The sequence below is a fragment of the Pristiophorus japonicus genome, chromosome 14 (assembly GCF_044704955.1).
Source record: "Pristiophorus japonicus isolate sPriJap1 chromosome 14, sPriJap1.hap1, whole genome shotgun sequence".
In the NCBI taxonomy this organism is placed as follows: domain Eukaryota; kingdom Metazoa; phylum Chordata; class Chondrichthyes; family Pristiophoridae; genus Pristiophorus; species Pristiophorus japonicus.
The window spans coordinates 165245376-165269660 of NC_091990.1; the positions used below are offsets into that span (position 1 = coordinate 165245376).

General features: G+C 45.5%; 1 protein-coding gene across 4 annotated transcripts in view; it reads right to left on the reverse strand.

The window, feature by feature from the left end:
- Positions 1-13078: 13078 nt before the first annotated feature.
- LOC139280197 (sperm-specific sodium:proton exchanger-like) overlaps positions 13079-24285 on the reverse strand; it is a 654445-nt gene continuing 643238 nt past the window's right edge. For 2 of the 4 annotated variants that reach the window (XM_070899786.1, XM_070899785.1), the window contains 5 exons: positions 24006-24176; positions 23425-23598; positions 20472-20565; positions 19750-19873; positions 13080-15100 (listed from right to left, as the gene is read on the reverse strand). In XM_070899786.1, coding sequence (XP_070755887.1) covers positions 14936-15100; positions 19750-19873; positions 20472-20565; positions 23425-23598; positions 24006-24176 — 728 coding nt within the window. In that variant the 3' untranslated portion in view covers positions 13080-14935. Of the gene's footprint in view, positions 15101-19749; positions 19874-20471; positions 20566-23424; positions 23599-24005; positions 24177-24285 lie in introns of all 4 variants that reach the window. The other 2 variants (XM_070899784.1, XM_070899787.1) reach the window with 2 other exon arrangements.

The following is a 24285-nucleotide window of genomic DNA, read 5'->3' on the forward strand; positions in this document are numbered from 1 at the left end:
ACAAAAGCAGGGAGGTCCTGCTGCAACTGTATAAGGTATTGGTAAGGCCGCACCTGGAATACTGCGTGCAGTTTTGGTCACCTTACTTAAGGAAGGATATACTAGCTTTGAAAGGGGTAGAGAGACGATTCACTAGGCTGATTCCAGAAATGAGGGGGTTACTTATGATGATAGATTGAGTAGACTGGGTCTTTACTCGTTGGAGTTCAGAAGGATGAGGGGTGATCTTATAGAAACATTTAAAATCATGAAAGGGATAGACAAGATAGAGGCAGAGAGGTTGTTTCCATTGGACTAGAACTAGGGGGCACAGCCTCAAAATACGGAGGAGCCAATTTAAAACCGAGTTAAGAAAGAATTTCTTCTCCCTAAGGGTTGTGAATCTGTGGAATTCTCTGCCCAAGGAAGCAGTTGAGGCTAGCTCATTGAATGTATTCAAGTCACAGATAGATAGATTTTTAAGCAATAAGGAAATTAAGGGTTACGGGGAGAGGGCGGGTAAGTGGAGCTGAGTCCACGACCAGATCAGTCATGATCTTGTTGAATGGCGGAGCAGGCTCGAGGGGCTCGATGGCCTACTCCTGTTCCTAATTCTTATGTTCTGACATTCTCTGTCTGTCTGCCTCCCTCTCACTCTCTGTCCCTCCCTGACATTGTCTGTCTGTCTGTCCCTCCCCGACATTCTCTCTCTCCTCTTACCTTTGAGACCATTTTTTTCAGCACCCCCTCGGTTGCCATGGTCTCACTTCGATCTCTCGCTGTTGACTATTTTTTTTCGCTGCTTCAGATCCGCTCCAGCTTCCCCTTCCGCCCAATCTGGGCGCAACCGGAAGTACTTATCAGGTGACCCTAGGCATGCGCAGTTGGTGTGTTCGGGGAGCCGGAAATGACGCCCCGAGCTGTGGGTGGGGCAGGGCCTGGCCCGGAGCGAGCGGGAGGCGGGGGGGCCTGGAGCCGAAGGCGGGCTCTCCCTGCTGCCTTGGTCTGCCAGTTGGTGGCGGTCGGTGTGTCACTGTGGGATTCCGGACCCGGGCCGCGTCCTGAGCCCGGGCACAGGCCGGGGACTCCCGGCTCGGACACGGCCCTGTGAGGACCCAGCACTATCCCCAATGGTTCCCCACACCTCCCTCTCCCTCTCCCTCTGCTCCAAAATGTTATCCACCTTTCCCGAAATGATCTCTTTATGGCAAAGCATTCCCTCCTCCAACACTTTCTCTCAACCCCTCTCATTCTCTTACGGCAGGGTTAAGTCGATGAACCGTGAGTACCGACTGTCGGGTTTTGCACGGACAACACAGAAATTTACAGCGCAGAAGGCGGCCATTTCGGCCCATCGTGTCCCGCCGGCCGACAGAGCCGCACAACCCTCGGTCAGCAGCCCTGAAGGTTACATATAAACCTATGAACAATGAAGTAGAAACATAGAAAATAGGTGCAGGAGTAGGCCATTCGGCCCTGCGAGCCTGCACCACCATTCAATAAGATCAGGGCTGATCATTCCCTCAGTACCCCTTTCCTGCTTTCTCTACATACCCCTTGATCTCCTTAGCCGTAAGGGCCATATCTAACTCCCTTTTGAATATATCCAATGAACTGGCCTCAACAACTCTCTGCGGCAGGGAATTCCACAGGTTAACAACTCTTGAGTGAAGAAGCTTCTCATCTCAGTCCTAAATGGCCAACCCCTTATCCTAAGACTATGTCCCCTGGACTTCCCCAACATCGGGAACATTCTACCCGCATCTAACCTGTCCAGTCCTGTCAGAATCTTATACGTTTCTATGAGATCCCCTCTCATCCTTCTAAACTCCAGTGAATAAAGGCCCAATTGATCCAGTCTCTCCTAATATGACAGTCTAGCCATCCCTGGAATCAGTCTGGTGAACCTTCGCTGCACTCCCTCAATAGCAAGAACATCCTTCCTCACATTAGGAGACCAAAACTGAACACAATATTCCAGGTGAGGCCTCACCAAGGCCCTGTACAACTGCAGTAAGACCTCCCTGCTCCTATACGCAAATCCCCTAGCTATGAAGGCCAACATACCATTTGCCTTCTTCACCGTCTGCTGTACCTGTATGCCAACCTTCAATGACTGATGAACCATGACACCCAGGTCTCGTTGCACCTCCCCTTTTCCTAATCTGCAGCCATTCAGATAATATTCTGCCTTTGTGTTTTTGCCCCCAAAATGGATAACCTCACATTTATCCACATTATATTGCATCTGCTATGCATTTGCCCACTCACCTAACCTGTCCAACTCTGCAACCTCTTAGCGTCCCCCTCACAGCTCACACTGCCACCCAGTTTAGTGTCATCTGCAAACTTGGAGATATTACACATAATTCCTTCATCCAAATCGTTAATGTATATTGTAAAGAGCTGGGGTCCCAGCACTGAGCCCTGCGGCACTCCACTAGTCATGGCCTGCCATTCTGAAAAGGACCCGTTTATCCCGACTCTCTGCTTCCTGTCTGCCAACCAGTTCTCTATCCATGTCAATACATTACCCCCAATACTATGCGCTTTGACACCAATCTCTTGTGCGGGACCTTGTCAAAAGCCTTTTGAAAGTCCAAATCCACCACATCCACTGGTTCTCCCTTGTCCACTCTGCTAGTTACATCCTCAAAAAATTCCAGAAGATTCGTCAAGCATGATTTCCCTTTCACAAATCCATGCTGACTTGGACCGATCCTGTCACTGCTTTCCAAATGCACTGCTATTTCATCCTTTAATGATTGATTCCAACATTTTCCCCACTACTGATGTCAGGCTAACCGGTCTATAATTACCCGTTTTCTCTCCCTCCTTTTTTAAAAAGTGGTGTTACATTAGCTACCCTCCAGTCCATAGGAATTGATCCAGAGTAGACTGTTGGAAAATGATCACCAATGCATCCACTATTTCTACAGCCACTTCCTTAAGTACTATGGGATGCAGACTATCAGGCCCCAGGGATTTATCAGCCTTCAATTCCATCAATTTCCCTAACACAATTTCCTGCCTAATAAGAATACCCTTCAGTTCCTCCTTCTCACTAGACCCACTGTCCCCTAGTACATTCGGAAGGTTATTCATGTCTTCCTTCGTGAAGACAGAACGAAAATATTTGTTCAATTGGTCTGCCATTTCTTTGTTCCCCAGTATAAATTCACTTGAATCCGACTGCAAGGGACCTACATTTGTCTTCATTAACCTTTTTCTCTTCACATATTTATAGAAGCTTTTGCAGTCAGTTTTTATGTTCCCTGGAAGCTTCCTCTCGTACTCTATTTCCCCCTCTTAATTAAACCCCTCGTCCTCCTCTGTTGAATTCTAAATTTCTCCCAGTCCTCAGGTTTGTTACTTTTTCTAGCCAATTTATATGCCTCTTCCTTGGTTTTAACACTATCCTTAATTTCCATTGACGGAAAGGCAAAGAGTACCCAGCCCAACCAGTCCGCCTCACACAACTACGACACCCCTTATACTGAAACATTTTACACTCCACCCCAACCGGAGCCATGTGATCTCCTGGGAGAGGCAAATACCAGATAAAAACCCAGGCCAATTTAGGGGGAAAAAAACTGGGAAAATTCCTCTCCGATCCATCCAGGCGATCGAAACTAGTCCAGATCACACTGGCCGTATTCTATTCCGTGCAGTACTTACCATTATATCTGCTCCGTCCAGTCTAATCCCAATTACCAGCTCTAGGTCCGTAAACCTGCAGGTTACTGCACTTTAAGTGCCCATCCAACCATCTCTTAAAAGTGGTGAGGGTTTCTGCATTCACCACTCTTCCAGGCAGCGAGCTCCAGATTCCACAGCCCTCTGTGTAAAGAAGCCCCCCCTCAAATCCCCTCTAAACCTTCCACCAACCACCTTAAACCTTTGCCCCCTCGTAATAGACCCCTCCACCAATGGAAATAAGCCCTTACTATCCACTATGTCCAGGTCCCTCAATATTTTGTACACCTCAATGAGGTCTCCTCTCAACCTCCTCTGTTCCAATGAGAACAAACCCAGCCAATCCAATCTGTCCTTATAACTAAGATTCACCATTCCAAGCAGCATCCTAATAAATCTCCTCTGCACCCTCTCTAGTGCAATCACATCCGTCCTATTGTTATGTATGGAGAGAGATTCAGACTGAACACTGTGAGCTCAAAGTAAAGTGTGACTGTAGTCTTTTATTGTAGATTTCCAGAGTGCCTCTCCAACCTGTGAAGCTTACTGAAATACCTGTGCTCCGACTCCGGGGAATGAGCCCTCTGGTGGCTGTACAGATTAAATACAAGTCCACATATATAACACCTATAATACGGCGACCAAAACTGCATGCAATACTCGAGCTGTGGCCTAACCAAAGTATTATACAATTTAAGCATAACCTCCCTGCTCTTATATTCTATGCCTCGGCCAATAAAGGCAAGCATTCCGTATGCCTTCTTAACCACCTTATCCATCTGGCCTGCTACTTTCAGGGATCTGGACAAGCATTCCAAGGTCCCTTTGTTCATCTACATTATTGAGTGGCCTACCGCTTAAGATGTATACCCTTTCCTTATTAGCCCTCCCAAAGTGCATCACCTCACACTTCTCAATTAAATTCCATTTGCCACTGCTCTGCCCACCTGACCAGTAGATTGATATCCTCCTGCAACCCATGACTTTCCTCTTCATTATCAACCACACAGCCAATTTTACCTCTTCATTATCAACCACACAGCCAATTTTAGTGTCGTCTGCAAACTTCTTAATCATACTCCCTATATTCAAATCTAAATCATTGATATATACCACAAAAAGTAAGGGACCCAGTACTGAGCCCTGCGGAACCCCACTGGAAACAGTTGTCGTGGTGCATATAGGTACCAACGATATAGGTAAAAAATGGGATGAGGTCCTACAAGACGAATTTAGAGAGCTAGGAGCTAAATTAAAAAGTAGGGACCTCAAAAGTAGTAATCGCAGGATTGCTACCAGTGCCACGTGCAAGTCACAGTAGGAATCGCAGGATATCATTGTTGTTGCCAAATTAAGTTAATCTAGGGGTTAAATCATGGTAGGAGAGCTCGGACACATGTTATGCTCCTCCTGAATTATGTGGGAAGTCAGGGACGCTTCCCGTGTCCCCGACGATTACATATGCGGGAAGTGCATCCGCCTGCCGTTCCTGACAGACTGCATTGCAGTACTGGAGCTGCGGGTGGATTTACTCTGGAGCATCCACGATGCTGAGAATGACATGAATAGCACGTTTAGTGAGTTGGTCTTACCGCAGGAAAAGGGTACACGACCAGATAGGGAATGGGTGACCAACAGGAAGAGAAGTGCAAGGAAGGTAGTGCAGAGGATATCCCCCTGCAAAACAGTTACACCGCTTTGGGTACTGTTGAGGGGGATGACTCATCAGGGAAGAGCAGCAGCAGCCAAGTTCATGGCACCATGGTTGGCTCTACTGCACAGGAGGGCAGGAAAAAGAGTGGGAGAGCTATAGTGGTAGGGGATTCTATTATAAGGGGAATAGATAGGCGTTTCTGCGGACGCAACCGAGACTCCAGGATGGTATGTTGCCTCCCTGGTGCAAGGGTCAAGGATGTCTCGGAGCGGGTGCAGGACATTTTGAAAAGGGAGGGTGAACAGCCAGTTGTCGAGGTGCATATAGGTACCAACGATATAGGTAAAAAACGGGATGAGGTCCTACGAGACGAATTTAGGAAGCTAGGAGCTAAATTAAAAAGTAGGACCTCAAAAGTAGTAATCTCAGGACTGCTACCAATGCCACGTGCTAGTCAGAGTAGGAATCGCAGGATAGCTCAGATAGTAAAAGTGGAGGGCAGAGAAACCCAAGGCAAAAAACAAAAAGGGCCACATTACAGCAAAATTCTAAAGGGGCAAAGTGTGTTAAAAAGGCAAGCCTGAAGGCTATGTGCCTCAATGCGAGGAGTATTCGGAATGAGGTGGACGAATTAACTGTGCAGATAGCAGTTAACGGATATGATGTAATTGGCATCATGGAGACATGGCTCTCGGGGACCAAGGCTGGGAACTCAACATCCAGGGGTATTCAACATTTAGGAATGATAGACAGAAAGGAAAAGGAGGCGGGGTGGCGTTGCTGGTTAAAGAGGAAATTAATGCAATAGTAAGGCGGAACATTAGCTTGGATGATGTGGAATCGGTATCGGAGCTGCGGAATACCAAAGGGCAGAAAACGTTAGTGGGAGTTGTGTACGGACCACCAAACTGCAGTCGTGAGGTTGGGTCAGCATCAAACAAGAAATAAGGGATGTGTGCAATAAGGGTACAGCAGTTATCATGAGCGACTTTAATCTACATATTGATTGGGCTAACCAAACTGGTAGCAATGCGGTGGAGGAGGATTTCCTGGAGTGTATTAGGGATGCTTTTCCAGACCAATATGTCGAGGAACCAACTAGAGAGCTGGCCATCCTAGACTGGGTGATGTGTAATGAGAAGGGACGAATTAGCAATCTTGTGCGAGGCCCCTTGGGGAAGAGTGACGATAATATGGTAGAATTCTTTAAGATGGAGAGTGACACAGTTAATTCAAATACTAGGGTCCTGAACTTAAGTAAAGGTAACTTCGATGGTATGAGGCGTTAATTGGCTAGAATAGACTGGCAAATGATACTTAAAGGGTTGATGGTGGATAGGCAATGGCAAACATTTAAAGATCACATGGATGAACTTCAACAATTGTACATCCCTGTTTGGAGTAAAAATAAAACGGGAAGGTGGCTCAACCATGGCTAACAAGGGAAATTAAGGATAGTGTTAAATCCAAGGAAGAGGCATATAAATTGGCCAGAAAAAGCAGCAAACCTGAGGACTGGGAGAAATTTAGAATTCAGCATAGGAGGACTAAGGGTTTAATTAAGAGGGGGAAAATAGAGTACGAGAGGAAGCTTGCCGAGAACATAAAAACTGACTGCAAAAGCTTCTCTTGATATGTGAAGAGAAAAAGATTAGTGAAGACAAACATAGGCCCCTTGCAGTCGGATTCAGGTGAATTTATAATGGGGAACAAAGAAATGGCGGACCAATTGAACAAATACTTTGGTTCTGTCTTCACGAAGGAGGACACAAATAACTTCTGGATGTACTAGGAGACTGAGGGTCTATCGTGAAGGAGGAACTGAAGGATATCATTATTAGGCGGGAAATTGATAGGATTGAAGGCCGATAAATCCCCGGAGCGTGATAGTCTACATCCCAGAGTACTTAAGGAAGTGGCCGTAGAAATAGTGGATGCATTGGTGATCATTTTCCAACAGTCTATTGACTCTGGATCAGTTCCTATGGACTGGAGGGTAGTTAATGTAACACCACTTTTTAAAAAAGGAGGGAGAGAAAACGGGTAATTATAGACCGGTTAGCCTGACATCAGTGGTGGGGAAAATGTTGGAATCAATCATTAAGGATGAAATAGCAGGGCATTTGGAAAGCAGTGACAGGATCGGTCCAAGTCAGCATGGATTTATGAAAGGGAAATCATGCTTGACGAATCTTCTGGTATTTTTTGAGGATATAACTAACAGAGTGGACAAGGGAGAACCAGTGGATGTGGTGTATTTGGACTTTCAAAAGGCTTTTGACAAGGTCCCACACAAGAGATTGGTGTGCAAAATCAAAGCACATGTTATTGGGGGTAATGTACTGACGTGGATAGAGAACTGGTTGGCAGACAGGAAGCAAAGAGTCAGGATAAACGGGTCCTTTTCGGAATGGCAGGCCGTGACTAGTGGGGTGCCGCAGGGTTCAGTGCTGGGACCCCAGCTCTTTACAATATACATTAATGATTTGGATGAAGGAATTGAGTGTAATATCTCCAAGTTTGCAGATGACACTAAACTGGGTGGCGGTGTGAGCCTTGAGGAGGACGCTAAGAGGCTGCAAGGTGACTTGGACAGGTTAGGTGAGTGGGCAAATGCATGGCAGATGCAGTATAATGTGGATAAATGTAAGGTTATCCATTTGGGGGGCAAAAAAACAAAGGCAGAATATTATCTGAATGGCGGCAGATTAGGAAAAGGGGAGGTGCAACGAGACCTGAGTGTCATGGTTCATCAGTCATTGAAAGCTGGCATGCAGGTACAGCAGGCGGTGAAGAAGGCAAATGGTATGTTGGCCTTCATAGCTAGGGGATTTGAGTATAGGAGCAGGGAGGTCTTACTGCAGTTATACAAGGCCTTGGTGAGACCTCACCTGGAATAGTTTGTTCAGTTTTGGTCTCCTAATCTGAGGAAGGACATTCTTGCTATTGAGTGAATGCAGCAAAGGTTCACCAGACTGATTCCAGGGATGGCTGGACTGACATATGAGGAGAGACTGGATCAACTGTGCCTTTATACACTGGAGTTTAGAAGGATGAGAGGGAATCTCATAGAAACGTATAAGATTCTGACGGGACTGGACAGGTTAGATGCGGGAAGAATGTTCCCGATGTTCGGGAAAGTCCAGAACCAGGGGACATAGTCTTAGGATAAGGGGTAGACCATTTAGGACTGAGATGAGGAGAAACTTCTTCACTCAGAGTTGTTAACCTGTGGAATTCCCTGCTGCAGAGTTGTTGATGCCAGTTCATTGGATATATTCAAGAGGGAGTTAGATATGGCCCTTACGGCTAAAGGGGTCAAGGGGTATATAGAGAAAGCAGGAAAGGGGTACTGAGGGAATGATCAGCCATGATATTGAATGGTGGTGCAGGCTCAAATGGCCTACTCCTGCACCTATTTTCCATGTTTCTATCCTTCCAGTCACAAAAACATCAATCATTACCCTATTCTTCCTACCTCCAAACCAATTTTGGATTGAACTTGCCACTTTGCCCTGTATCCCATGGGCTTTACCCTTCATGATCAGTCTACCATGTGGGACCTTATCAAAAGCCTTGCTAATATACTACACATAATATACTACGTACATATACTACATCGTACGCACTACCCTCATCGATCCGCTTATTTATCTCCTCAAAAAATTTAATCAGGTTAGTCGAACATGATCTTCCCTTAACAAATCCGTGCTGACTGTCCCTAATTAATCCTTGCCTTTCCAAATGCAGATTTATCCTGTCGTTCAGGACTTTTCCCAATCATTTTCCCACCACTGAGGTTCGGCTGAAAGGCTGTAATTACTTAGCCGATCCCTTTTTCCCTTCTTAAAAAAGGGTACTACATTAGCAATCCTCCAATCCTCCGGCACCATGCCTAGATCCAAAGAGGATTGGAAAATGATGGTCAAGGCCTCTGCTATTTCTTCCTTTACTTCGCTCAACAGCCTGGGATGCATTTCATCTGGGCCTGGGGACTTGGATCTACTTTCAAAGCTGCTAAACCCGTTAATACTTCCTCTCTCACTATTTATTTCATCCAGAATATCACACTCCTCTTTGATAGCAGTATCTGCATTACCCCTTTCCCTTTGTGAAAACAGATGCATAGATGCAGATCTTGCTGGAAAAATAATGGCGAGTGAATGACGCACACCGTTATTAATGCACAACTCTGACAGCAAGGACAGGATAGGCCGTGCGTTGCGAATCTCCAGAAATTGGTGGTCGCTTTACTCCGCCATTTGCTTTGCAGAAACGGCATCTCGCCTGTATCCATTTTAAGAACTTGCTGGATTTGCACATTATTTGCCCATTGAACTCACCACAGAAACAGGACAATGCAAATACCTTTTTAAAGATGTGATAATTGTTAATGCAATGCCAATCGACACCTCTGGCCCAGAAATGGAACAATTTCTGTTCAATCTCATTCCCACATGCAAGTCAATTATTGTCAGATATTTCAAAAAGTCAAATGTAATTTTTTTCGTACTTTTTCTTTGTCTTTATTTCGCTCAATCCAAATTTTCTTTCACTCTATTTCTCTTTCTCTACCTGATTTGGCCTTTCTCGTTTGTTCCTCTTTCCCAATCCTTAAATCTCTGACACTGTTAATCCGGTCACTCACCCAGGTCCCAGATGTCCCGTTGCCCTCGCCGTACCTATATCAGCTCACACTTCCAGCAAAATGTTTTCGAGCTGAGAGGCGAGGGGAAAAAGTCCCAACTAAATGCATAAGGTGCGAGATGCACCACTCCAACAAGAACTTGGTACAGAGGAGTTCAACAAGATACCAAGGATGGGAGATTTCAGTTATGTGAAGAGATTGTGGATCTCAACTATTTACAATCTATATTAACGACTTGGAAGAAGGGACTGAGTGTAACGTAGCCAAGTTTGCTAACGATACAAAGATGGGAGGAAAAGCAATGTGTGAGGAGGACACAAAAAATCTACAAAAGGACAGAGACAGGCTTAGTGATTGGGCAAAAATTTGGCAGATGGAGTATAATGTTGGAAAGTGTGAGGTTATGTACTTCGGCAGAAAAAAAATCAAAGAGCAAGTAATTATTTAAATTGAGAAAGATTGCAAAGTGCCGCAGTACAGCAGGACCTGTGGGTACTTGTGCATGAAACACAAAAGGATAGTATGCAGGTACAGCAAGTGACAGGAAGGCCAATGGTATCTTGGCCTTTATTGCAAAGGGGCTGAAGTATAAAAGCAGGGAAGTCTTGCTACAGCTATATTAAGATATTGGTGAAGCCACACCTGGAATACTGCGTGCAGTTTTGGTTTCCATATTTACAAAAGGATATATTCGCTTTGGAGGCAGTTCAGAGAAGGTTCACTCGGTTGATTCTGGGGATGAGGGGGTTGACCCATGAGGAAAGGTCGAGTAGGTTGGGCCTCTACTCATTGGAATTCAGAAGAATGAGAGGTGATCTTATCGAAACGTATAAGATTATGAGGGGGCTTGACAAGGTGGATGCAGAGAGAATGTTTCCACTGATGGGGGAGACTAGAACTAGAGGGCACGATCTTAGAATAAGGGGCCGCCCATTTAAAACAGAGATGAGGAGAAATTTCTTCTGAGGGTTGTAAATCTGTGGAATTCGCTTTCTCAGAGAGCTGTGGAAGCTGGGACATTGAGAAACTCTATTTCTGTCTTAAATTTATTCAAACGATAAGGGGTTTTGGGGAGTGGGCGGGGAAGTGGAGCTGAGTCCATGATCGTATTGAATGGCGGAACAGGCTCGAGGGGCCGTATGGCCTACTCCTGTTCCTATTTCTTATGTTATTGGAGAAGCTGAGATGGTTTTCCTCAGAGCAGAGAAGGTTAAGGGGAGACCCAATAGAGGTATTCAAAATTGAGGGGTTTCGATAGGGCAAGTAGGAAGAAATTATTTCCTCTGGCAAGTAGGTCGGTAACCAGAGGTCATAGATTTAAAATAATTGGTAAAAGAACTAGAGGCAGAATGAGGAGAAATTTCTTCACTGAGGGTTTTAAAATCTGGAACGCACTACCTGAAAGGATGGTAGAATCAGATTTCATCTGAACTTTTAAAAGGTGATTGGACATGTACTTGGAGGACTTAATTTACAGGGACATGGGGATAAAGTTGGGATGTGGGACTAAATTGGACAGCTCTTTCAAAGAGCCGACACAGGCATGACGAGCCGAATGGCCTCCTTCTGTGCTTTAAGATATTATTCTATAACTGGTCCATTGTGTTTCTGGCCTCCAGTCATACTGCTTGCCCCAGCCTCAGAAGCTCGCTTGGCATTTGAGGTTTTAAATGATCACATTATCTGTTGTGCATTATCCCTTCAGCACACACACAGAAATATCTAAAGGATTATGGGCCACTTTCATTGGTCCCTGGGCTCTTCTACACTAATGGGGTTTGGAAACATCGCCTGTATTATACAGTTACTTATTGTTTGTTTATCATATTTGTGGTGTCCTCAGGCACTGAATGGTTTCTGTTCCCATCTGGTGGCACTGGGGAACAGGTTTAACTATACAGGTTCATCTACTCACACCTTCTGCCTTGGATTTTGGCCACTACTAGTCACACAATCTTTGCTGATCGACCAGTTTCTGACTTTAATGTGCTTACAGCTTTTATACTATGTGCCCTGTTCTCTGCCACGCCCAGGCTCGCAGAATGTGGGTAGGAATTCTAAACAAATGTGCTGGCGTCAACACATTCACTGCCAGAACCCTTCACAATTTTGAAAACCTCTATTGAATCGCTGAGCCTTCTTTGCTCCAGGGGAAATACTCTCAGTATCTTTTCCCTCACAACTATAGTTTTCTATCCACGGCAAATCTACATTATATGCTCTTTATGACCTTAATGTCCTTCCTATAAGGGGGCACCCAAAACTGTACACAATACTCGGTGACCTAACCAAAATTTAGTATAAAGTCACCATTCCAGCTTTATCCTATTTATAAAACACTAAATGATGTTGGCCTTTTAATAGCTTTTTCTATCTGCACTTCCACTTTTTTGAAATTATGTGTTTGAACCCATAGATCTTCCACACCGTTCAGCATCTTTACATTAGTATATTCTCATTCCTCGCTTTATCTCCCAATATATAATTCCTTACATTTCTCCACATTAAATTGCAGCCAACTCGTCTACTCGTGCGTCTAATTGTTTGGTGTCCCCCTGAAGTCTTTTACAGTCCTACTTGCTATTTGCCAAATCCTCTTTCAGATTGGCAGCAAATGTCAACATTGTGCTCCTCATGTCAAAGTCCAAATCAGCACTAAGTACCACAAACAAAACTGGACCCAGCACTGACCTTGGGGGCCCACTAATTCCAACTTTTCTCCAATTCAAACAGCAGCCAATGACCCTAATCTGTTTCCCGCACCCCCCCCGCAACCCATTGTCCCAATGCTGAGCAGACAAAATTATTTGCTTCTCCATAGTTACCCTCGTGCAGAACATCCGAGAATTATACAGGCAGAGGGGGAGAGAGGGTGCGGAGTTGGAGATGTGAGAATTTAGGGACTGGAAGCTCAGATATGTCCCCGTCCCCCCCAGAGAGTTTTGGAGGAATGGTGAGAAATGGTTTTGAAAGAGAGCTTTAAGAAGCTGGAGCACAAGAACAGTGATTGGCTCCCATTGGTGGAGCAGGGGAACAGGAGTTGAAGAGTAATCAGAATTCGATGAGCTGCTGGTGCATTCTGGAACATATTGCTGGAGAAGACGGCTCAGGGCGAGAGCAAGGGGGAATAATGAAATCAAGTACTTTGAAGACAATGCATCATTGTGCTACGATGTTTTGTACTTTACTTTCCAATGCTATAAATTGTTATTTTTTTATATGAGATACAGCCAAAAATATGAAACATAATACTTGTTTTATAATAAATAAGCAGTGATTTTCTACTTTATTTAGGTACGAAGATCAGTCCTGTCTTCGATCTCGCTGTGAAAAGGCTTTCAGTTTGAGAGCTTCCATCCATGGCAACTTAGCACAATCGGCAGCAGTGGAGTATCTACATAATGAAAGCCTGAGAGCCTGCTTTACAAAATGATCCAAATATATTTTGGGACAGTTTAACAAGTTGCACTGACAGCAGAGACAGAATTTGGTGGGCTTGGATTGGAGACAAAACATATACATGAGTGGCAACATCCAATCTATTGTTGCTTTATATAAATAAAATCATTCCACAACAAATTGAAATAAAATATCCCAAGGCATTTCACAAAGGAGAATCAAGACACCTAGCAAAAGTTGGCAGAAGAATTAGGGGAAGGCAATTGTAACTGCAGTTGGAACAGTAGGTTTTGAGCAGCTTATTGAACACTGAGAAGAGATGTAACAAGATGGAGGGGTTCGAGACTGGAGGCTCGGTCCTGGATCGTGGAATGGAACGGGAGGGGCACGAGGGGAACCAAAGTAGGAAGAAGAACAGAGAACAAGAGCTGGGACATGGTGCTAGAGGAGGCAATAGAGGCAAAGTGCAGCAAAATCTCAACAGCAGAGCACACTTCCTGGCATCAGTCATTATGTAGAAATAACTTAGCAGGTAGCTGCTTCCCCTTTGGGTGTTTGGGGGAAAAGAGTATTTACAAGTGCAGGGGCCCCCAGCATGCCGGGGGGGGGGGGAAAGAGAGGGGGAGAATGCATAGTTCTGGAAGACCTAAAATGGCAGCAAATTATTATCCGTTGCTGAGACTGCAGACTATGCAATCTTTATTGCAACAATATTTCTCCAGCAACTCGTACAAAACTCCAGTTTTTCCAACCCCCCCCCCCCTCCTGCAAGTCCTGCTCAGGGGCAGGGCAGTAGATCCCAGGCCTCCGACTGTGTTACTGGTTGCCCAGACCACACATGTCTGTATGCAATGCCATCAGCTCAATGCATTACCCACTCGCTGTTGAGCTGGGCAGGTATACACAGGGCAAACATGGCTCGCAGTGATATAGCGGCACATTACTGAGGGGTGGGGTACTGAGGTTGAATGATCAGCCATGATCATATTGAATGGCGGTGCAGGCTCGAAGGGCCAAATGGCCTGCTCTTGTACCTATTTTTTTTCTATATCTACAGGGCACATGGTTGTTGGGTCAAAAGAAAGACAGACTTGCATTTACACATCACCTTCATCGTGAAAGCAGCAAATAACCTCGAAGATTGGTAATTGCTACGTAGGCACATGCGGCAGCCATTTTGGACTTCTGAAGATCCCACAAAGAGCAATGAGTTGAATTTAGCGGTTAATCTGTGTTCTTTCATAGTGTTTAAGAGAGGAATGTTGGCCAGAACACTGGGAGCACTTCCTCTTCCAATAGATCGACAGGATCTTTTAACGGGCACCTGAAGAAAAAGTACTACCAACTGAGCCAAGCTAACACCCTCATGTTGAGGTAAGTAGAGTACACACAGCGTTGGTTATAGAGAGAGCACATGACTGCAGGTATATCAAGCGTATACGTCTGCCAGTCGCAGGGTGTCTGCTTTCTGGCCATGACCAGGGCACTACTGAACACTGGAAGTTGATGCAGATTTCTCAGCGTTGCCACCAATCATTTACATTGTTCTGAAGAGCAGCTTAAATCTTTAGCTGCTGAAGAAAGTTTTGGAGGGTTGCTGCACTGCTCTGCAGCTTTGCCTCCTCGTCCTCCGATAGCTTCAGTGCGGTAACATTCACCACTCCGGCTGCGGTCAGCGCACATGGCAGGCTGAGAAACACCTCGCTGCTGATTCCATACCAGCCCTGTGGGGAGAGTACAATTTGGGTTATTGCTCACAGTGATGAACAAAGCCAATCCCCAAGCAGGGCCAAGCTAAAGCAATGACACCGAGGCTCCTTTCTACCTTTTGCTCCTGCGCTGACATGTGCTGTCATTCAGGGCTTCCGGACCTTACAGCCAAGCCAGCTGATCAATCTGGAGGAGTTACTTGTTTCAGAAAACTCTTAATTGCAGGACAAGAATATATTCAGTTTCCCGCTGTGCCATTGACCTCTTTATGCTGCAGGATAAACTCGCTAACATTGATCACAAGAACAGGGAAGAATGAGAGGCGGCCAATCAGCCAACGATGCCCACATCCTCGAACTCATCCAGCCCAGCAGCTTTTTGAATGTCCTTAAATGTCGTTGACTCTATCATCTTACATGGTGCATCATTCCAAACATTTATGACGCTGAGTAAAGAAGTTCTTCCTAATAATTGAACATAAGAACAGGAGTTGGCCATTCAGCCCCTCGAGCCTGTTCCACCATTCAATTAGATCAATGCTGATCTCCATCTTAACTCCATCCATCCGCCTTGGCTCCATAACTATTAACACTCCTGCTTAACAAAAATCAATCTCCGTTTTGAACATTTTTAATGGACTTAACCTCAACAGCTTTTTGGGGGGAGTTTCAGATTTCGACTACCCTGTATGTGAAGGGCTTCCTGACATCACCCCTGAACCGGATATAAGGAGCGGTGGAGAGAAACCCCAGACTTGTAGAGCAGCGAACCTTGTCGGGAACAGAGGCGAGACGATATCAGGAGCGGCGAGGAGATGTCCTGGACTCGCAGAGCAGGGAATCTGGTTGGGAAGAGAGGACTGAAAAAAATAAGTCAAGGAGGGACGTTGAAGGACTGCAGGTAGGTGACTGGTTGGTGAGCATCACAGATGCCTTTTCTTACTCTCAAGTTAGGGCAGCAGGGTATGCTGAAAAGTTTAGTTAAATCTAATAACTAGAGGCATCGCAAGGCAGCCCAGTCCTGTGGAATGCACATCCTGTGCAACATGGGAAGTCCTGGACACTTCTCGTGGCCTGGACGATGTGTGCAGAATGTGTCGCCAGCTAGAGCAGCTCGAGTTCCGGGTTTCAGAGTTTGAGCAGTGCATCCGTGGGGCTGAGAACTTGGTGGATAGCACGTTTCAGGAGTTGTCACCGCGCAGCTCAAGAGTGTGCAGGCAGAGACACAAGAAGGACCAGGCAGGTAGGGAAGGGGTTCCCGCGAGTGGATCTCGCTTGCTAACTAGTTTTCAGTTCTGGATACTGATGAGGGTTCCTCGGGGGAGTGGAGCCAGAGCCAAGTCTACGGTACCATGGGTCGCTCAGCTGCATTGGGGGGGGGGGGGGGGAAAGGGGAAGAGGGGTGAGAAAGAGGAGTGGAAGAGTAAAAGTGATAGGGGATTCAATAGGGGAACAGACAGGCACTTCTGCATATGACACTCCAGGATAGTATGTTGTCTCCCTGGTGGCAGGGTCAAGGATATCACTGAACAGCTGCAGGACATGCTAACAGGGGAGGGTGAACAGCCAGAGATCATGGTCCATATCAGCACCAATGACATAGGTAGAAAGAGGGATGAGGTCCTGCAGGCAGATTTTAGGGAGCTAGGAAAGATTAAAAAGCAGGACCTCAAAAGGTAATAATCTCCAGATTACTCCTGGTGCCATATGCTAGTGAGTATGGAAATAGGAGGATAGAGCAAATTAATGCGTGGCTGTAGAGAAGGTGCAGGAGGGAGGGCTTTAGATTCTTGAGGCATTGGGACCATTTTTGGGGGAGCTGGGACCTGTACAAGCTGGACGGGTTGCACCTCAACAGGGCCGGGACCAATATCCTCGTTGGGGGGCGGGGGGGGGTTGCTAGTGCAGTTAGGGAGGATTTAAAGTAGCTAGGCAGGGGGATGGGAGCCCGAGAGTAGATTCAGAAGGGAGAGAAGGAAAGCTGGAAATGGAAAGCAGAAAATTAGTAAGCGAGTTTGGAAGGCAAAGGAAACAAAAGCTAGAAAATAAACAAGGGAGTTTAGCAGTGCTAAATGGTATATAGTTCAAAGCAAGGAGTCTAGGGAATAAGGCAAATGAGCTGAGGGCACAGATAGACACATGGGAGTATGATATAGTTATTATTGAGACATGGCTGAAAGGCAGGAATGGCAACTCAACACTCCTGGTTACTGGGTTTTCAGACGTGATAGAGAGGGTGTTTAAAAAAAAAAGGGGGGGGGGTTTCGCAATATTGATTAAACAATTACAGCTGTGAGGAGGGATGATATATTAGAAGGATCATCAAATGAGGCCATATGGGTTGAACTAAAGAACAAAAAAGGGGCAATCACACTGCTGGGCGTGTACTATAGACCCCCAGTCAGCGGGAGATAGAAGAGCAAATATGTAGGCAAATTTCTCAGAAGTGCAAAAACAATAGGGCAGTAATAGGGGATTTCAACTACCCTAATATTAACTGGGATAGAATTAGTGTGAAAGGTTTTGAGGAAGCAGAATTCTTAAAATGCATTCAGGAGAACTTTTTTTAGCCAGTACATAGCAAGTCCAACAAAGAAGCACACGGTTCTGGACTAAGTTTTAGGGAATGAAGCTGGGCAGGTGGAAGGAGTATCAGTGGGAGAGCATTTTGGTGCTAGTGATCATAATTCAGTTAGATATCATCATAGGCAGTCCCTCAGAATCGAGGAAGACTTGCTTCCACTCTTAAAATGAGACCTTAGGCGGCTGAACAGTCCAATACAAGAGCCACAGTCCCTGTCACAGGTGGGACAGACAGTCAAGGGTAAGGGACGGTGGGACAGGTTTGCCGCACACTCTTTCCGCTGCCTGCGCTTGATTTCTGCATGCTCTCGGCGATGAGACTCGAGGTGCTCAGCGCCCTCCAGGATGCACTTCCTCCACTTAGGGCAGTCTTTGGCCAGGGACTACCAGTTGTCATTGGGGATGTTGCACTTTATCAGGGAGGCTTTAAGGGTGTGGTGAGGGTCTGGAACTCATTGCCTGAATGGGCAGTAGATGCAGAAACCCTCACAGTATTTACAAAGTACTTGGATATGCACCTGAAGTGCCGTAACCTACAAGGCTATGGACCAAGAGCTAGAAAGTGGGATTAGGCTGGATAGCTCTTTGTCTGCCGGCAGAATCACCTCCTCCTGTGGTCCTCACGATCTGCCCTATTAATGCCTTTAATTATCTTACCTCAATTAGATCAGCCCTTAATCTTTTATATTCAAGGGAATACAAGCCAAGTCTATGCAACCGATCGGCATAATTTAACCCTTTTAGCCCCAGTATCATTCTGGTGAATCTGTTGTGCACCCTCTCCAACGCCAATATATCCTTCCCGAGGTACAGGGCCCAGAACTGAATGCTGTTTTAAGTTAATTTTTCACTCATTTCAATTTATGTCCTCTAGCTCCACAGATCTGACTTTCCTTGAACTAATATTCTGATTTGACCTCATCAAGATCATCTAATACTTTACATACATAGGTGCGATCCTCAATCAACATCTTTCTAGACGAAAGAGCTCGAGATGCTCTAATCTTTCCTTAGAGCCCATTCCTTTTACACTTGGGATCATTCATGTTCTCTCCTCTGTACCTTTTCCAATGTATCTATGTCCCTTTTTAAGTGAGGAGATCAAAGATGCTCACAGTATTTCATGTGGTCTGAGGAGTAATATGTATCTTCCTTAGACTTGTACTCCAGTATGTATTTCCACATTTTGTTTAAGTGACTTCTCCACATTGCTTATTTATTGAAAGCGGTGAACCATTATTACTTCAGATCCTTTTCCGCCTGTTTATACCTGTGCTGGGTATTTTTTCACCCAGATGCAAGTTTACATTTCTAAACATTACAATCAAGCAGGGTTGGTGCTGGTCCCTCGACTGCTGCTGGAAGGTTCACACGTGGATGTTGGGTGAGGTTAAGAATGGACTTCACTGTGATGCTCCCCCCCCCCCCCCCCCCATGGTTGACTAGTCTACCGACACTCATAGTTTAGGCTCATAGGTGAAGAATAGGTACTTGAATGAGATACCAGGAAGCTGCTGGATCCAGTGGAACCATACCCATACATGATCCTTCAAGACTATTTTAATTGGACCAAAAAGGGTGACGGTGGGAACCTAAGAATCCATAAGAGGCTCCTTGATCTGAGGAGGACACCACTAATAAAACTCTCATACAAATGGTCCGATCGAACTAAAAGCATAAATAAAACTCAATCACTATCTCATTCTCATCATCGACTGTGCAGTCCATGTCCTGCAGGGGCTCCCTGTCGCGAGAGGCTTCAAGCTTTACTGATCGACACTGCATAGTCCATCTCCAGGGCCACCTGGGTGTGCACATAGACTGTGGCAGGCAGTCAGAGCGACCCTATCCCCAAATCACTGAGGAAATGCTGCGTTCTTCCAGATACATAGACCTCATCATTCTGCTATGGACCTGGAAAGTGATTGATCCATAGAATCATAGAATAGTTACAAGCACAGGAGGCGGCCATTCGGCCCGTCGAGCCCGTATTGGCTTTTGCAAGAGCACTTCAGCTTGTTCCACTCCCCCGCCCTTTCCCCGTAGCCCTGCCATTTTTTTTCCCCTCTTTTTCCACTCACCTTCACCAGTGTGGAGACGGAATGGGAGTGTCCCAGATTTCTCAGGATAGTCTCAGTTAGATCGGCCACTGACAGCCCAACTGACCACGACCTCTGGCCTTTCTCCTTTAACCCTTCAAAAGCCCTGGAACATAAAACAATGGGTCTGAATCTGCAACCACAGGAACATTATTTTTGACAAACTTTTTCCAAACTGTTGAAAGGATACTTTCCAGGCAGTAAACCCCTGCAGGAAGTTTCGGGTGAAGTTAAGACATACAAACCAGAAGGTCCAATGATTAATGTCTAGTTTGTGCTGAGCTGGCGGATTTCAACCAGAGCTGCAGTCCAGACACTATAGTTGGCCTCAGTTTCCTTTACAATAGTGACTACACTTCAAAAGTACTTCATTAGCTGTGATGCGCTTTGGGATGTCCTGAGGGCATGAAAGGCGCTATATAAATGAAAGTTTCTCTTTCTTCCCATGGGCTAGGGAGAGTAAAATTTACCAGGGTTCACCATCCAATGACCACTCGTCAATGGAAGTCTGATAAGGCCTGGATCCGGCTCAGCTGTGAAGCCTCCATTGTAACTCCCAATGCCTAGTCTCACTAATGGAGAATGACCACTTAGCCTGTGGAACTGTTCTTCTTTGGAGAGGATGGAATAAAATTGGAGAAGCAGAAATATTTTCCTGTACTTGCTAGAATTGCCACGGAACTTCTGAGCTGCCGTCTTCCTACCTGTGCGTCAGCTGCTTGTGTTTGTCGTGGTCTGCGATTATGTCTGGGTTGTTATTTTGCCCACTGTCCATCTCTGAGCCCCTCCAGACAGCCACTAAAAACCAAAACAAAATTTACACAGTGCCGAAGTAGGGAAATTAGTAAAACACAGAATAATCATCATGGGGGATTTCAACTACCCTGAAATTAATTGGCCAGAAAAAGTAGGTAAAGGGGATAAGGGAATGGAGTTCCCACAATGTCTATAGGACTCCTTTCTACCCTAATATACAAGAAGCCTGATCAGGGAGGACTCACGACTGGATCTAGTAATGGGGAATGAACCAGAGCAGATAAGAGAAGTAAAAAGTAGGAGAACATTTTGGCAATAGCGACCACAATATAGTACGCTTTAAGATAATAATTGAGAAAGGTATGACAAAGACTAGATTGGAGAAAAGCTGATTTTGAGGGGCTGAGAATAGAACTTGGGAAAATAAAATGGACTGGCAAACAATGAAGAAGAAAATCAATGGAAAACATTTAAAACGGTGTTCAAGAGTCCAGGAAAAATATATTCTGCTAAAAACAAGAAGGAGCTAAACACTAATGAGACACCATGGATAAATAAAGACATTAGGGAGAAATTGGGGGTAAGGAAAGAGGCATATATTAAGTGCATGGACATCAGGGGAGAGCATGACAAAGGAGAATACAAAGATTAGGAGAGAAGTCAAAAAACAATTTGGAAGGCGAAGAGGAACAATGGAATTAAATTACCACAGAACATAAAAAATAGTAAAATATTCTACAGGCACAAATTAAAAAAAAGAAAATCGGGATGGGAATAGAGCCACAGAAGGACGATCAGGATAAAATCCACAGACAGTGATAGCGAAATGGCAGAAATATTAAATAATTACTTTGATTCAGTATTTACCAGGGAGACGGATCAGGTGGACATGACATCAGAAGACGAGATTAGATATAACCGCATTTAAAATAAAAAGGGGAGAAATATTAAATAAACGAATCAAACTCAAGAGTATAAAACCTCATGTCCAGACAGATTACATCCACGCATATTAAAAGAATCTAGGGAAGAGATAGCAGAGGCACTATTACACAAATTTAATAATGTTCGAAAAAGGTGTGGTGGCAGCGCTCTGGCGGATAGCTAACCTAATACAGGTTTGACCGCCTGAATCCGGCAACCTCGGGACTGAGGTCGAGCCGGTTTTCGTGTTTTTCCGGACTTTCGATCGTCTTTCTGACTTCACGAATCCGGAAACACCCGAGCCCAGGTTCGGGTATTTCCGGATTTCAGAACGTCAGAAAGGGGGGTGTTCGCCGAGGAGCTGTCCAGGTCGCCGACCCCAATGAGGTCGTTGGGCAGGGTCCCACCCCCAAGAAAATGTTCAGGTGGGGCCGCGCCGCCGTGGAGGAGTTCCTTGTCTGGCCTGAGGTAGGTGGGGTTGGGCAGCCGAGGTGAAGGGCGAGGTCGGGCCAAGCGAAGTCAGTTTGCCGAGGCGGGGGCGGGGGGTGGGGAGAAAAGAGAGGGGAAGTCTGGATATCGGAACATTTTCCGGACGACCCCGCCACGGATCGGTCCGGATTCCGGAACTCCGGATTTTGGAGGTCGAACCTATACCTATATTTAAGAAGGGAGGTAGAACATGTCCAGGGAACTATGAGAACACACGAACATAAGAATTAGCCTGCTTCACCATTCAGTCAGATCATAGCTGATCTTCGACCTCAAATCCACTTTCCTGCCCTAGCCTTGATTCCCTTAGAGTCTAAAAATCTATCGATCTCAGCCTTGAATATACTCAGAGGCTGAGCATCCACAGCCCTTTGGGGCAGAGAATTCCAAAGATTCATAACCCTGAGTGAAGAAATGCCCCCTCACCTCCGTCTTAAAAGGCCGACCCCTTATCCTGAGACTATGGCCCCTAGTTCTAGATTCTCTAGCCAAGGAAACAATTTCCTATCAATATGGACCAATCCGATAGACCAGTCAGCTTATCAGTCGTAGAAAATATAATGGAATCCCAATTAAAGAAAAAAATAGAACATCTAGAAACCAAAAATATAATAATGGATCGTCACATGGATTTCAAAAGGGAAAGTCTTGATTGACCAACCTCATTGAATTCTTTGAAGTAACATAGAGAGTAGACAAGGGTAATGCAGTAGATGTAATTTATCTAGATTTTCAAAAGGCCTTTGATAAGGTACCCTATAATAAGGTCAGAGAATGCAGAGTCAGGGGAAAAGCAATAGGATGGCTCGCTAGCTGGCTTCAAGACAGAAAGCAGAGAGTAGAGGGGTAAGGGTAGCTATTCATAGAAGGTGGAAAGTAGGGTCCCATAAGGATCAGTGCTGGGACCACTGTTATTTACAAATTATATTACCGATTTAGACTTTGGAATCAAAAACACAATTTACAAATTTGCAGATTACACCAAATTTTTTTTTGGGGGGGGGGGGGGGGAGAGGGAATTGTCAACACGGAGGAGGACTGCAACAAATTACAGGAGGGCATTAATAAACTTGCAGAATGGGCACATAATTGGCAAATTAATTTCAATAGATACATGTGAGGTATTACATTCAAGACAAGGCAATTAGCAGCTTGAGCACCTCCCTTCTTCACCAGCAACATAATACAATATTGGATATCATGTTCACCTACACTATTTAAAGCACCCGCCATATGACTATTTGGATCCTACAACTGAAGGAAAGTCCGCCACTTTGATTGGGTCCGGGGATCAGAGCATATCCATTCTTTTATTATATGCAAGCATTGTTATATTGCGGAGACAGAGTCTAGAGGGGACCAAGCCACACGAGGGATTGGGCACAGAGGGGGCACAGTGATGGGGCAGAGGGGGCAAAGTAGCATTTAACTTCTGCCATGTGTGATCCACAGGTACAGCAACGATGCTGTGACGCGTAGCGCACATACCTTCATTGTCCCCATGCTCGCCAATGATCCAGGCCTCCTTCCCAGCTGGTGATGTTTTTAAGGACTTCCCCAGGATGAACTGGAAGCGTTGAGTGTCCAGGTTACAGCCAGTCCCAATCACGCGGTGCGAAGGAAAGCCGCTCAGCTTCCAGCCCACATACGTCATCACATCAACTAACAAAGTAGACAAAGATCAAAGCATAGTGAGATACTGCAGCTCACCCCATGTAACCTGTGGCATCCTCTGTAACCAGTAAACTGCTCATATGTAAAATGTTCCTTTCTATAAAGCACCTGGTATTTGCACCCCCAATCCTGCAAGGTCTCCCATGCAACCACCATTATCTGGAATTAATAAACAGCCTTTAAACCCTCACACTTTATCCCTCATCCATAAGACCTGGCATAACTGCTAATGCCTTTTTACTATGATGCTTGTGACCAGTATCCCCACTCCATGTCTCCAATGTAACTGGCACCCCCTACAACCAGCACCTACCGTGAAGGGATTTCTTATTGCCTAATAAATCCTCATCCCACCTCCAAGTAAATGCTGTGGGTTACACCGATAGGTTGTGTACCTGGCTGGGAGGCAATGATGAGCACACAGTTGGGGCTGTATCGCACTGTGTTAGGAATGATAGTCCTGAACAGATCCACATTGCTTTGTAAGGCTTGCAGGTAGGACTCCTCGCCGCCCCAGGTGTTGGCAGTGACGATCACCACGCTGGAACCCGCTGAATCGGAGAAATCTGGGGAAGAGAAGGGCTGGCAGTTTAGAGGGCAGTCCCGACAATCGCCCTTTCCACTGGTTTGAAAAGACTAAGACCCAGAAATAATGGGCAGCCATCCCCTTGCTCC